Source organism: Benincasa hispida, chromosome 7 (assembly GCF_027475165.1).
Source record: "Benincasa hispida cultivar pf3 chromosome 7, pf3_genome.v1.1, whole genome shotgun sequence".
NCBI lineage: Eukaryota > Viridiplantae > Streptophyta > Magnoliopsida > Cucurbitales > Cucurbitaceae > Benincasa > Benincasa hispida.
In genome coordinates this window covers 34415459-34428754 of record NC_143484.1, presented here as the reverse complement: position 1 = coordinate 34428754, position 13296 = coordinate 34415459, and the positions used below count along the sequence as shown (strand labels likewise).

At 31.5% G+C, this 13296-nt stretch overlaps 1 protein-coding gene across 1 annotated transcript; it reads right to left on the bottom strand.

Annotated features, from left to right (window-relative positions):
• Positions 1-544: 544 nt before the first annotated feature.
• LOC120081573 (cucumisin-like) lies at positions 545-7700 on the bottom strand. Its single transcript, XM_039036578.2, has 10 exons — positions 7536-7700; positions 7345-7433; positions 6707-6801; positions 6125-6368; positions 5302-5815; positions 4281-4375; positions 2941-3162; positions 2036-2147; positions 1735-1939; positions 545-1273 (listed from the first exon to the last, which is right to left on the bottom strand). The coding sequence occupies exons 1-10, from the start codon at positions 7647-7649 to the stop codon at positions 750-752; spliced, it is 2214 nt and encodes a 737-aa protein (XP_038892506.1). The 5' UTR covers positions 7650-7700; the 3' UTR covers positions 545-749.
• Positions 7701-13296: the final 5596 nt, after the last annotated feature.

The following is a 13296-nucleotide window of genomic DNA, read 5'->3' as shown; positions in this document are numbered from 1 at the left end:
AATTATCATAGAAGATGTTTACACAAATTGTTGCAAAACAGTGGAGATCTTTAAAAGTGTCGCAATTGAGAAAAAATATCGCTGCAGATACCAAACTATTGAAGAGTAATAAATCGTTGGCAGTTACAAGGTGCTCCTATTTTTTTTAACCAATCTGAATTAACAGAGGTTATTCGCTGCTGCTAAAGTATTAAAAAAAAATTGTTAGCCATCAAAATCGTAATTATAGCACTTCGCAAATGATTGTAGCAGTGATTAAATTATTGCGCATGAAACAATAGTTGCTAAAACGTTGCATTTTGATGTAATTAGCCGCATCAGTTTTAAACCATTGCGACAAGCCTTAAATCATGAAAAGATTCTGCGACAAGCCTTAAATCTTTTAGTGTGGGCTCCCTCTCTTTTCATTCTTTCCCCTTCTTTCCCTTCTTTTTTTCTGTTTCTTCCTCTTCTCTTGGCTTCCAGAAAAAGCCTCTTTTTTTATTGGCCACTAACTTTCAAAATCATAGCTAAAAAAAATTATCAAACAGGACCAATCAAGGACTGCAAGCAAAGGGAATATTTTATTTATTTACTAATATTAGTGATAGTACACACAAACTTATTTCAAAAGCCGCCACCACCTTAACTAGATGACAACGGACAAACAAAAATGAAAGAGTGAAGGAAGCAAAAGGAATTACTTCTCTCCCACACTTCCATTTTTGTTTTTTTTTATTTTAGCCCCTCTTTTATTTCAGAGTCTAATCTCAACTAAGAGTCGTGACTGTTATAGGGCTTCTCACAGTATGTACACCATCCGTCCACACCAAAGAAGCAGAGACTACATACTGGTTTACTGATCCTCGAATTGTCAATGTGAAAGATTTCTTATCTCCGATGCCATTAAATGAAAGAACATTAGGATTCACTGTGATAGCAAGGCCTTGTGGGGCAGAAATCATAGCTCTATATGTCGATGCTTGAGATGCAACACTCGTGAGAGTTCTTGTGAAGTATTGACTGAAGGTCTGAGAACCAGATACGGAAAGTCCAAAAGAAGGATAGTTTAAATCCCATACTCTACCAATATTTCCAGAAGTACAAGCACTGTAGTCTCCGGTGATACGTCGAACCATGCTGGTGCTGTAACCTTGACCACATAAGAATTTCACGTAGTCGCTTTCATTTGCATCATAAACCAACCCAGGTCTTACTGCTTTTAGTGGGTTCACATGGCCTGAGCCGTATGCAAACTCTCCTTGTGGATGGAACCTAGCATTCATGGGTGAAGCTGTACAAAGTGAACGAAGAATGGTTATAAAAATCGTTGTATAAATTAAATAACCTATTTGTATTGCATTTTTTACCTAAGTGGATTTTAATAGAATATTCTTTAGCTACAAAAATTAAATAACCTAGATTAAGAAGTTAATAGTTATTAGATAAATTATCCATCACAACCTATCTATCTTATAAAAAGATGGTGGGATCTCCTCACCAGGTTCTCTAAAGATGATGCATCTTTAGGCTCTTTCTTGAATTATATATATATATATATATAACATGAGGTTGCATCTCAAAACTAATTGATAATAGAAATTTCATACATATCTATGTTATAAAAATTGATAAAAACACCTACCATTTTACTAATTTAGTTCGAAAACTATGAAGCCCAAGCAAGCATTCATTTGGGAAAGAAAAAGCAAGATTAGATTAAAGAATGGTGATCCTAATGAATGTGATAATTACCAGTCGTCATGAGTGCTGACTTGATTGCAGCAGGAGACCATGTAGGATTGAATGTTTTAACATACGCTGCAATTCCAGTGACATGTGGGCAAGACATTGAGGTCCCTGAGATTATATTATAAAGTGTATCTCTAAGAATTCCACCAACAGGGGCAACTGGAGGCCATGCTGCTAGAATTTCAACTCCAGGAGCACTCAAATCAGGCTGCATTTGTTCAATTAAGTTCATGAAACTTGTTCAGTAATCATCTTATACCCACACCTTAGGAATATAGAAACACAAAGTTTATGTAAATTTAACCTTTATAAGGTCTTTGGTTGCAGCATTAGGTCCCCTTGATGAGAAAGAAACTACTACAGGAGCAGATGTATTGAGGATTGCGGTACTCTTGAAAATGGTTGCAGTAGGAAAGCTATTCATCAAAAGATGATTAAAAAGAAAAAAAGATTAAACCCTATCAATATTGATAAATAATTGAATGTATACTCTACTAAATAAAATGGTTCGATCTCAAAATCAATAATTCTAAAGTCTTTCCTCCTTTTCAATGTGGGATGCTCATGAGCAATATTGTATTGTTCTTTGGGTTCACCATTCCTTAGATGAATGTCATACCATTTCATAACCAATTGGCAATGAGAAGAGCATCTCATCTATTGTATAAATATAGTGTTGTCCTTTACGCTCCGTTTGGTAATTATTTTCTTTTTTATTTTTTTTTTATGAAAATTAAGCTTACAAACACCCCTACCACCTCTAAAATAATTTTTTTTTATTATTATCTATTTTTTAACCATGTTTTCAAAAACCAAGCCAAAATTTGAAAACTAAAAAAATGTGGTTTTCAAAAAACCACATTGGAATATGGCTAAGAATTAAACCATAGTATTCAAGAAAGATGCAAACTACTCTAAGACAATTTGAAGAAATAGGATTAATTTTTAAAAACCAAAAATACAAAACCAAATGGGGCCTAAAATTTTTAAATGTCAAATTCTTAACATGTGATGTGTGTCTAAGAGTTCACCATTCTTGTATCGAATATGCTATCGTGTCTATGAAGTTCAAACAAGCATTCATTCTAAATTTTAGAATCTTTGTAAGAGACACGAGCTACCTTCTATTTTTAATTAGTTTTGAGATGGAACGACAGGACATCTAATAAAAATCAATTAACTACGAGGGCAGTAACTTATGAATCGTACCTAGTTGAATAAATATAACGAAAAATGTCAGTGGCATCATTTGGGTCAAGAGTGGAAGAAGGGAAGGGATAGGACGATGCATGATCTCTCGTACTTGCTAGCATGAGGACACCCGCTGCGCCATCCAAGGACTTGAAGAATTCAGCAGGACCAAAACTAGCTTCACAAAGAACGATCTTCCCCCTCAACAAATAGGGATTCACTGATTTGTTAAAGCAGTATCTGTTTCAAATTTTAGATATGTTATAGTTTATCACTTTTTCAAACCCTACAACGTCAACATAAATAAGAGAGTACAACAATGGTGAATTTCGTTTTCTGACATTCATTTCATTTTTTTTTCTTTTTTTAATATCTAGATTATAAATACTACTTCAACATATAGGTTTAGTTGATACGTGATTATCTACTTTTGGAATGTTTTTATAATCAATCCCAACTTTTTAATACTAAAAAATGTAGTATGAATTCAAATGTCTATTTAGAAAAAGGAAATATGTTTTAATAAATGATGAGAAAATAAGTACATTTAAAAAAAAAAATTAAATGACTATCAAATGAAGTCTTAATTTTTAGTTTTGAATTGAAAATCACATTCTAATTTTAAAGTTTTGCTTTAGAGTTGAAAACATTTTTAAAAAGCAAATAAGAAAAAGAAGGAAAGAAATTGTTAGGAAATTATTTTCTTTATTGGTAAAAGGACATACTTAGTGGGAAATAATATTAATATGATTGTTATACATCAAGTATCATTCTTAATGATATATTTCATATTCGAAATATTAATAATAATATTGATATTTTTTTCCCTCTCTAAATCAGGTATATCAAATTAAATGTAACTTATATACAATTAAAATCCTATCAAAATTTTAAAAATAGGACAAATTAACCAATATACTTTATATTTGATATATCAATTAATGTATTTAAGATATACCATCAAAATCAATTTTGATAACATAACACAACTAATGCCAAAATCTAAAGTAAACCATCAAAATTGAACTAATCAAATAAAAATAACTCTACATCAATACAAAATAGAAAATAGAAAATAATATTTATCATAAACAAACAACGTCCACTATAACACAATTAGAGTCATGGTATATTAGTTGTATAAATTATATTCTTTAAATAAAGTATACCGACTTATTGATATACCATATATAATATGTATCAAATATATCTGATATACAAATGTGGATAAAATTAAAAATCAGGTGTAAATTTTTTTCCCTTATTTACAATTTCTAAACTTACAAATACTCATATGTTTTTCTTTTGCTATTGCAATTTGCAGACATATATAGTTTTTAAACAACAGATAAAATTACCTCGAGGTGGAGCTATCGAAACCTATATTGGGTATATCACGCCCAAGAACAAGGGGATATTGACCATTCATTTCAAATGTGTTAATTGAAACTCCCTGCAAAAAGTTCATGAAAATATCATAACTATATATTTCTTTGTTTGGAACCACACTTCGTTAATAGTAAGTGGAATATAAGAAGGCTCTCAAAGCTAATAAAGTATCATAATTACAAAAGTATTTATCCTAAAATAATGATAATAACAATTACAAATGATTTTGGATTTAGAACTTTAAGATGTGATGATCGCCTCATCATTAGGCTCATGGACCAAAGGCCACGCCGAGCCCAACTCTGTGTTCGATTCAAACTCAGTACAAAATTAAAACTTGTTCGAACCTACTCAACTCAACTCATTCATTTATTAGATTGGATATGAATTACTCTTTTGAAAAGTAGATTGGTCGATAGGTCAACTCGTTTGGACCATGTTTAGGCTGGCTCAACCAATCCACATATCATTGTGTCAACAGAAAAATGTATGTATATATATTTTATGTTTTTTTTTTCTTAAAACATATTTTTATCAATAAATTTAGGTATTATAGTTTTTAGTTAATATTAAATTTGAAAAATGTTAAAAAATAATAAAAAATAGAATAATATTAAATTGAATTTTATTATACCAATAATTGTATCAGGTAAAAGCAATTATAATGAACTACATAAAATTTAGCGTAAAATATAATAAAAATAAATTATTAAAATAACCTTTAACTAAGAAAATTTCTAAGATATATATAATTTAATTATTAGTAATCAAAATCAGGCACAATTCAATCTAACTCAAACTTTGATCCAAAAAGCCAGAAACTGCTGATGGTCAGCTCAGGCCTAAACAGTGTTTTTAAGCCCACTGAGGTTAGGAGAAATTATACGATACAAATTCTTAGTATCATACAACACATTGTAGCAGACTCGTTGAATTAGTATTTAAGACTATGAAAATGTATGGGGAAAAGAGAATTAATAATATGATCACCTGAAAGCTTTGTCCGTTACCAATTTGCACTTGTGTGACAAACTTTCTATCTATGGTGCTTGCAGCAACAGACAGTAGCCATGGAGACAAGCTTGTGGTGGTGAAGAAGTTGGGACCTTCATTTCCAGCAGAATTGGATGTTAGTATTCCCTTTTCTATTGCGTGGAAAGATCCAATGGCAATGGGATCACTGAAATACTGTCGCGGTTTGTTCGCACCCACTGAAAGCGATATAATATCGACCCCATCGGCAATGGCATCGTCATACGCTGCAAGAATGTCGGCATCAGAGCAACCATCCTTCCAACATATTTTGTATACAGCGATGCGCGCTAGGGGAACACCTCCTCTTGCTGTGCCGAGTCCAAGACGATACAAATTTGCCTGGCTAACTAGACCGCCAGCCGCTGTCGACGCAGTGTGCGTCCCATGGCCGTCTGTGTCTCTTGGACTATTCACATCACCAGGGCGAAGGGGACCGCCAATGTGATATGCTCGACCTCCAATAATTTTTCTAACAAAGCACCAATGATTTTTATCTTTAATTTGCACCGGTGATAGTGGAGGAAAGAAAGATAAAAGAGTGGAGGCAAGTTTGTCCTACTAATTAGATGAATAATGTTAAAAAATATATTAAAAACAAGTACTTCTAAAAAAAGTGGAATGAAAATCTTGTAATCTTCTCCAGATAGATAGGTTTTATATTTGAACAATGAATGAAAATATGTTCTATGAAATCTATTTTGTCTCATTAAATTTTTAATATTATATAAAAAAATACTTAGGTGCATTTTAAGCTACATAGATCAAATTGGATAATTACCTGTTGCAGGTAAAGTTGAAGGCTTGACAACTGCCCTTCCATTTGGATGGTGGAGAATCAAATCCTTTATCATTGAAACTAGGAGACTCAGGCCAGATTCCGCTGTCCAAAACTCCAACGACTATGTTGCTTTCCACTTGATTTACACGTTGAATGTTTTGTGGAAAATTCAGAAAATCCCATGATCTTGTTGTATGGAGTACGTTCATTTCATTTAAAAACACAGATACCACACCCTCCATACCTGAAAAATATTTCTAAAATTATGTTTTAATTTCTTTAAGAAAAAACCAAGACTAAATAATGAAATAATTTTAAATTACTTTAAATAATTGTTAGGTAACAAATAAGTGGCATGCTCGGTTTTTGTTAGAAAGCAATAGCAAACCCGATGAACGGACCAATGGTGTTTCAAAAGAAAATCAATATGGTAAAACTATTGAACTATTTGTAAACTTAAAGACCCAAATGAAACTTCAATAAAATTATAAAGACCAAAAGTTTAATTTTCATTATCTTTGAAAACAACTTCCAGTGCTAAATCGTGAAATAATAAGATGATGTTGAATAATAATTATGTACTGGCAATCTTTTCAGCTTCTTCTTCAGTGAGCTTCACTACGAATCCATTGAAACTTCTCTTGTAACTGTAGAGCACAGATTCTGGAGCAAAGTTGCTGAAATAACAAACATACAAAATCATCAATAATTATTAACCAGGATTAATATATGGTACTACTTAATACTCTTATGAAAAAAAGTAATTGTATGAAATTGTATCTCTTGTGAGAAAAATATGCAATGTTTTAAAGTTTAGTGTTTTTTATGCAGAAAACCATTTCTCTATACTATTATAGAGTTTAGATATTAGTTTCATCTAAAGTTTCAAGTTTCTTCTATTTTTATGTCCTTAAATTTACAAATAATTTGAGTCTATTTTTATTCTTGAACTTTCGTAATTGTTCTATTTTAACCTATACAACTTTTAAAAAGTACATATGTCCTTCGATTTTTAAAAAACTAATCATTTTGATCCTAGTTATGTTACATTTCTATCGTAGATCTATTTTGTCCAATGTTGGTCTCTTAATCTAACATAAAATCATGTCTGTATAATTATTTTTTTGGGCCGCGTTTTTAGGCATAAAACACAAAATTAAAAAAAAAAAAAAAAAAACACTATAACAAAAAAAAAGCTACATGTTTGCATGAATATGAACCTGCCAACAACTTGTTCCAACATTGCCCTATGATGTAAATGAGCGGAATCAGGGTCCTCTAGCTTCCTCCCCATGTACACAATATAAATCTGCAAAGGTTTTAATAAAAAGCCAAAACAAAAAAACATGTAAAAAAGAAAAGCCAACATATTTCTTAATTATAGTTGTCCATAACTTTGAATGTTTTATACTTTTTTTCCGTCATCGTCCGATTCGAAGCTCGAAGTGAGTATAGTACTGAAGAAAAAGCTGACGAAGAAAAGCTTGAAGACTAGAGAAGAAGACATAGCAGTGCTTCTTATCATCAGTGGAAATCTTTGTATCTAACAAGGATGTGATTTGAGAAAGTGAAGAATAAATGAAGAATAAGGGCCTTTTATAGGAAGAATTATTTAATGTTATGCTTCATAATAGTAATCTTTTGAATGAATTTGCATGCCTCTACGCCATGTGATAAATGTTTTTTTCTTGTTTCTTATTTATCTTTGTTAAAGAATTAGAAACATAAATGTATTTGATAACTATTTAGGTATCTCGTAACTCATAAAAAAATAATGAAAAAAAAAATGTATTTGATAATTTTTTCTTGTTGCTTATTGTTTTAAATGAAATAAAATTCATTACATTTTTTTTTAGAAAAGTTGCAATTGGTAGCAAAATTATAAGAGTATTTGTAAATATAGCAATGATTTTCTAAAATTATAAATATAGCAAAAAATTGTGAACTTGATTCCCAATTTTTGTATTATTATGATTTTACTCCATTTGTGTATCATCGAGTATATCTGATATATTTTATATTTTGGTATATTAATTAGCTGTTATATTTTATATTTGGTATATCTATCAATCGATGAATTTTATTTAAAGAATGTCATTTATATACTACCAATATATCATAATTTTGATTGTATTATGGTCAACATTGTTTGTTCAAGTATGGTATATTATTTTCATTTTTCATTTTGTTTTAATATAGAGTTATTTTCATTTGATTAGTTCAATTTTGATGTTGATGGTATATATTAAATGTATTAATTTTGTCTAATGATACACAAAATATGAATTATGTTAGTTAATCTATTTTTTTCCAAAATTCTTATAGGATTTTAATGGTATACATGTTATATTTAATTTGATATATCAATTGTATAACAAATATTTCATATTTCGTATATTAATTGATTGATATACCCAATTTAGAGAGAAAAAAATATATCGATGATATTGTTGATATACCAAATATGAAGTAGATCATTAATATATCTAAAGTAGTATATAATAATGAGCTCAAAATGCAATATTAAGTATTTGGTGTATCAATAGTTTATCAACAATTATTCAAATACAATTTAAATTATAACATAGATATATCAATAATATATTAATGATCATTAAAAATTCAATTGATGTACGTTTTTAGTATATCAATATTATATCACTTATAATCTAAATCCATTTTAAGTATTCTAATAGTGTATCACACTACAAGAAAATTGAGCTATTTCGACATTCTTTTATCGGAGGCTATAAAAAACCTTTGAGAAAGATATACATTTATTGAAGGTATTGGAAAAACTTTTGAAAAATATGTACTTTTTATTGAAGGTTAATAAAAACCTTTGAAAAAGATATATATTTATTGGAGGTTTTGAAAAAACCTTTGAGAAATATGTATTTTTATCGAAGGGTAACAAAAGCCTTTAAGAAAGATACACATTTATCGGAGGCTTTGATAAGTCCTTTGAAAAATATGCACCTTTTATTAAAGGTTAATAAAAACCTTTGAGAAAGATATACATTTATTGAAGGTATTGGTAAAACCTTTGAGAAATATATGCTTTTTATCGAAGGTTAACAAAAATCTTTGAAAAAGATATATATTTATTGGAGGTTTTGAAAAAACCTTTGAGAAATATGTAGTTTTTATCGAAGGGTAATAAAAACCTTTGAGAAAGACATATATTTATCGGAGACTTTGATAAGTCCTTTGAAAAATATGCACCTTTTGTTGAAGGTTAATAAAAACCTTTGAGAAAGATATACATTTATTCAAGGTATTGGAAAAACACTTGAGAAATATATGCTTTTTATCGAATGTTAATAAAAACCTTTGAAAAGATATATATTTATTGGAGGTTTAGAAAAAAACCTTTGAGAAATATATAGTTTTTATCGAAGGGTAATAAAAACATTTGATAAAGACATACATTTATCGGAGACTTTGATAAGTCATTTGAAAAATATGCACCTTTTATTGAAGGTTAATAAAAACCTTTGCGAAAGATTAGGATCGTGAAGATGCGTTAGACGATCGTGAAGATGTGTGTGACATTAAACGATGAGGAGTGACGCGCTAGATGATCGAGCTATACGATAGGTAAAGTACTGCACGATCAGTGAAAGCACTAGACGATAAGCGTAGAAATTGGACGATATCACTAGACGATAGTCGTGCTGTGCTAAACGATGAGCAGACGCGCTACACGATAGGCAAAATACTAGGCGATTGGCGTTGGACGATAGATGCAGGCACTGAGTGATGATGTTAAGCAATAATCGGATGCGTTAGATGATCGTGAAGATGCGCACGATATTAAACGATGACGAGTGACGCGCTAGAAGATCAGGCTATACGATAGGCAAAGTATTGCACGATCAGTGAAAGTGCTAGACGATAAGCATATAAGCTAGACGATAGCACTAGACGATAGCCGTGCTGCGTTAAACGATGAGCAGATGCGCTACACGATAAGCGGAATACTAAGCGATGGGCGTTGGACAATAGACGCTGACATTGGGCAATGTTGTTAAGCGATAGGCTAATGCGTTAGACGATAAGGCGTCAGCACTAAACGATGGAGTCGATGGGCGTAGTACCAAACGATAGGCTATGCACAAGTGATATTAATTGCAATTTCTAAGTTTTTAACCTACCTAACCCTAGCCGCCCTTGCCCTACCCTAGATCTCTAATTGCAATTTCTCGCTTTATTTCATTTCTTTCTTAATCGATGAACCTCCGATTCCTCTTATCAGTGTCGATTCCCTCGATTCCATTGATTCCATGTTCAACTTCTCCTATTCATCTTCCATTTCTATGCTTCTCTTTCTTATGTTTCCTTCCCGAATGGAACCTTGAGTCGGCAATAAGTTTCGCCTTGGCCGAAAGATCGGTAGCGACTCCTTGGAGGACATCTATCTTGGTTTGTCTGGTTTTTCTCCATTCTAGCTTCTCATTATGCTGCTCTATTACAACAAATAGATTTTAATGTTTCAATTCCATCTGCAGGTACTGATATACAGACGAATGAAGAGGTTTCAATTAAACTCGTAAGTGTTCCGATCTTAATTCAACACTACGATTCTAGCTCTGCCTACTCTCTCTCTTCCTTTGCTTAGATGCGCTTATTTTCCCTTCCTTTTCCTAGATTCGGAGATGGAACCTCATATTGCTGATTTTGGTCTTGCAAAGCTGCTGAACCAAACTTCTACACCTACGACTTCTTCTTCTTTTGCAGGAACAATTGGCTACATTGCACTAGGTATCATTCTACACATACATTAGGAATTAGCTCTTCATTCTCATGTTTTTGTTTTGAAGTATCAAATTATGTGGTGATTTTGATCGAAGATTCTGATCGAAGAACTTATAGATTCTGATCGAAGGGAGCAGATTAAGAAGGTGGTTTTGGTGGCTTTGAGATGCACAGAAAAGGATCCTAACAAGAGACCTATGATAAGAGATGTTTGGTCTCTTTCCTTTACTGTGAGTATTGTGCAGGGTCAATTTTATAGATCTTTTTTCTCCTTTTGAGTTCATCACTCACTAATATACATAACCAAATTGTGTATTTAGATCAACTGATTATACTCATCATATCATTAATGATTAATATTTTGTTTCCTTTAATTTGTCTTACTGAATTCCTTTTGAGAGACACCCAATTGCTATCATGGAACATGAATAAATTAGCTATAGAATCAACTCGGTTCTTGAAATTTGACAGTCATTGTGTACCATGTTTACTTTAGCAATAGAATCATATTTGTTAGACTTTATTAGTTAATGCTAATTTTCAGCTAACTCCACATCTTCTGCAATCTGCACAACTTTGGTTCCTTAGGTATAGTTGGAAGCTTTGCTGACCTTTTAATAACCAAAAAAGCTTTGCTTTATATAAAGCTTTGTTCTAGATAAAGCTTTGGCCGAAAATGAGGATTACGATAATAGCATATTGTGTCAGCTACAGGTTGTTGCTAATGTTCTTGTAGATTTCAAGCAGCCTTTGATACTCAAGATAGACCCAACTGAAGATAACCATGAAAAATGACAATGAAAGCTTATGGTTTGTAATCTTTCTGTACAGTTCCATAACTTAAGGACTCAATTCTATAATCTGCTTTAAGTAGAAGAAGAAGCCTGATTTCTTTTGATTGAGCAATGTATTATTAGAGTAGCTTAACTAGTGTCTTTTGATTGGGGATGAATATATATATATATATATAATAGCTTTTAGTCAGTCCCTTTGAACTTTTCTGTATCATATTTCTAAGAAAGAACAAAAGGAAGATCTTGATAAATTTCATCAGCGATGGAAACGAAGTGTAAAGTAGTCCAGATTGGTACAAGAATCGCTCGGCTCGATTATTTATTATTATTATTTTAATTCATCTTGTGTTGTACTTATTTTTTTGCAGATAGAGTTGGCGAGATTGGAGAGTGAATTGAGGACCCCTGCCCCTGTTTCATCTAGTTCTGAATATGCAGCCCTACTTAAAAAGAAAGATCTTCAAATTGATAAGGTTGTATATTCTACTTGAATTCATGCTCGTGAAATATGCTTGAATTAATTTGAAGTTTTAAATTTTATATTTTTTCTGTGGTTTGCCATGATCTTAAATTTATTTGTGTCATAATGAGGAGAGGAGATGTAGACATTTTGCGGAGTCTTTTCTTTCCTTCTGAAAATTAAAAGAAAAATGTTCATCTGGTCAGTTACATATTTATTTGATTGTTTGGCAAATCCTGCTCATCATTTTCATATTAGTAATTCTAAGAATATATACATGTCTGTTCTATAATTTTTCGGTGTCGAGAACTGCATAAGAGAAGACCTTACAATATCACTTGAGAACTGCATAAGAGAAGACCTTACATGTCGTGGATATCTATCAGAGTTTGCATCATATTTCCATTACTGCCAATCACTTCGTTTTGATGATAAGCCAGATTATGTTTATCTGAAAAGAATATTTCGTGATCTCTTTATTTGTGAAGGTATGAGTTTTTCTTTCATATAGGAAAGGAATAACTTAATTTAGGGGGAATAATTTTTCAACTTATTCAAATTTGAGTTCAATTTGAAAAAGTTGAAGGTTAAAATTGACTTATTGAGCTAAAGTACAAGGTTAAAAATGAGATTTTCTGTCTTTTTTATTCTAGCCATTCAGTCTCTCAGGGTTATCACTGGATGTGGATCACATGGTGTAGGAAGATCGAAGTTAAAAACTTCGATATGTGTTGACCATACCTTGCTTTTACCCATGTTTGAGTTGAATAAATATTAAGTTTGCATGTTGCTTCGACTTCATGTTCTGGCTTTGGAAAATTAAACTAAGCAAACATTTTCCAAAACTCATATCTAGGAATCATATAATATCAACATTTTCATGATGCAGGTTATCAAATTCCTAGAAAACGAGGGTGTCGAATGGAGTGAAGAGAATCGGGGAACCATACTAATCAAGCTTAGTGGTTATAGAAAGTTCAATTTTCTGGATTCTCATAGGATACTGAGTAATTCAGGGTACTACATGTAGATGAATTAGTAAAAACAACCTTCTGAGATTTGTCAATAAATGTGCTAAGGTTTTGTAAGAGAATTTTCGAAGGATATACAATTGTTGATAAATAAGTTTTGATGAAGGTTTTAAAATTTTTGAAAATAAC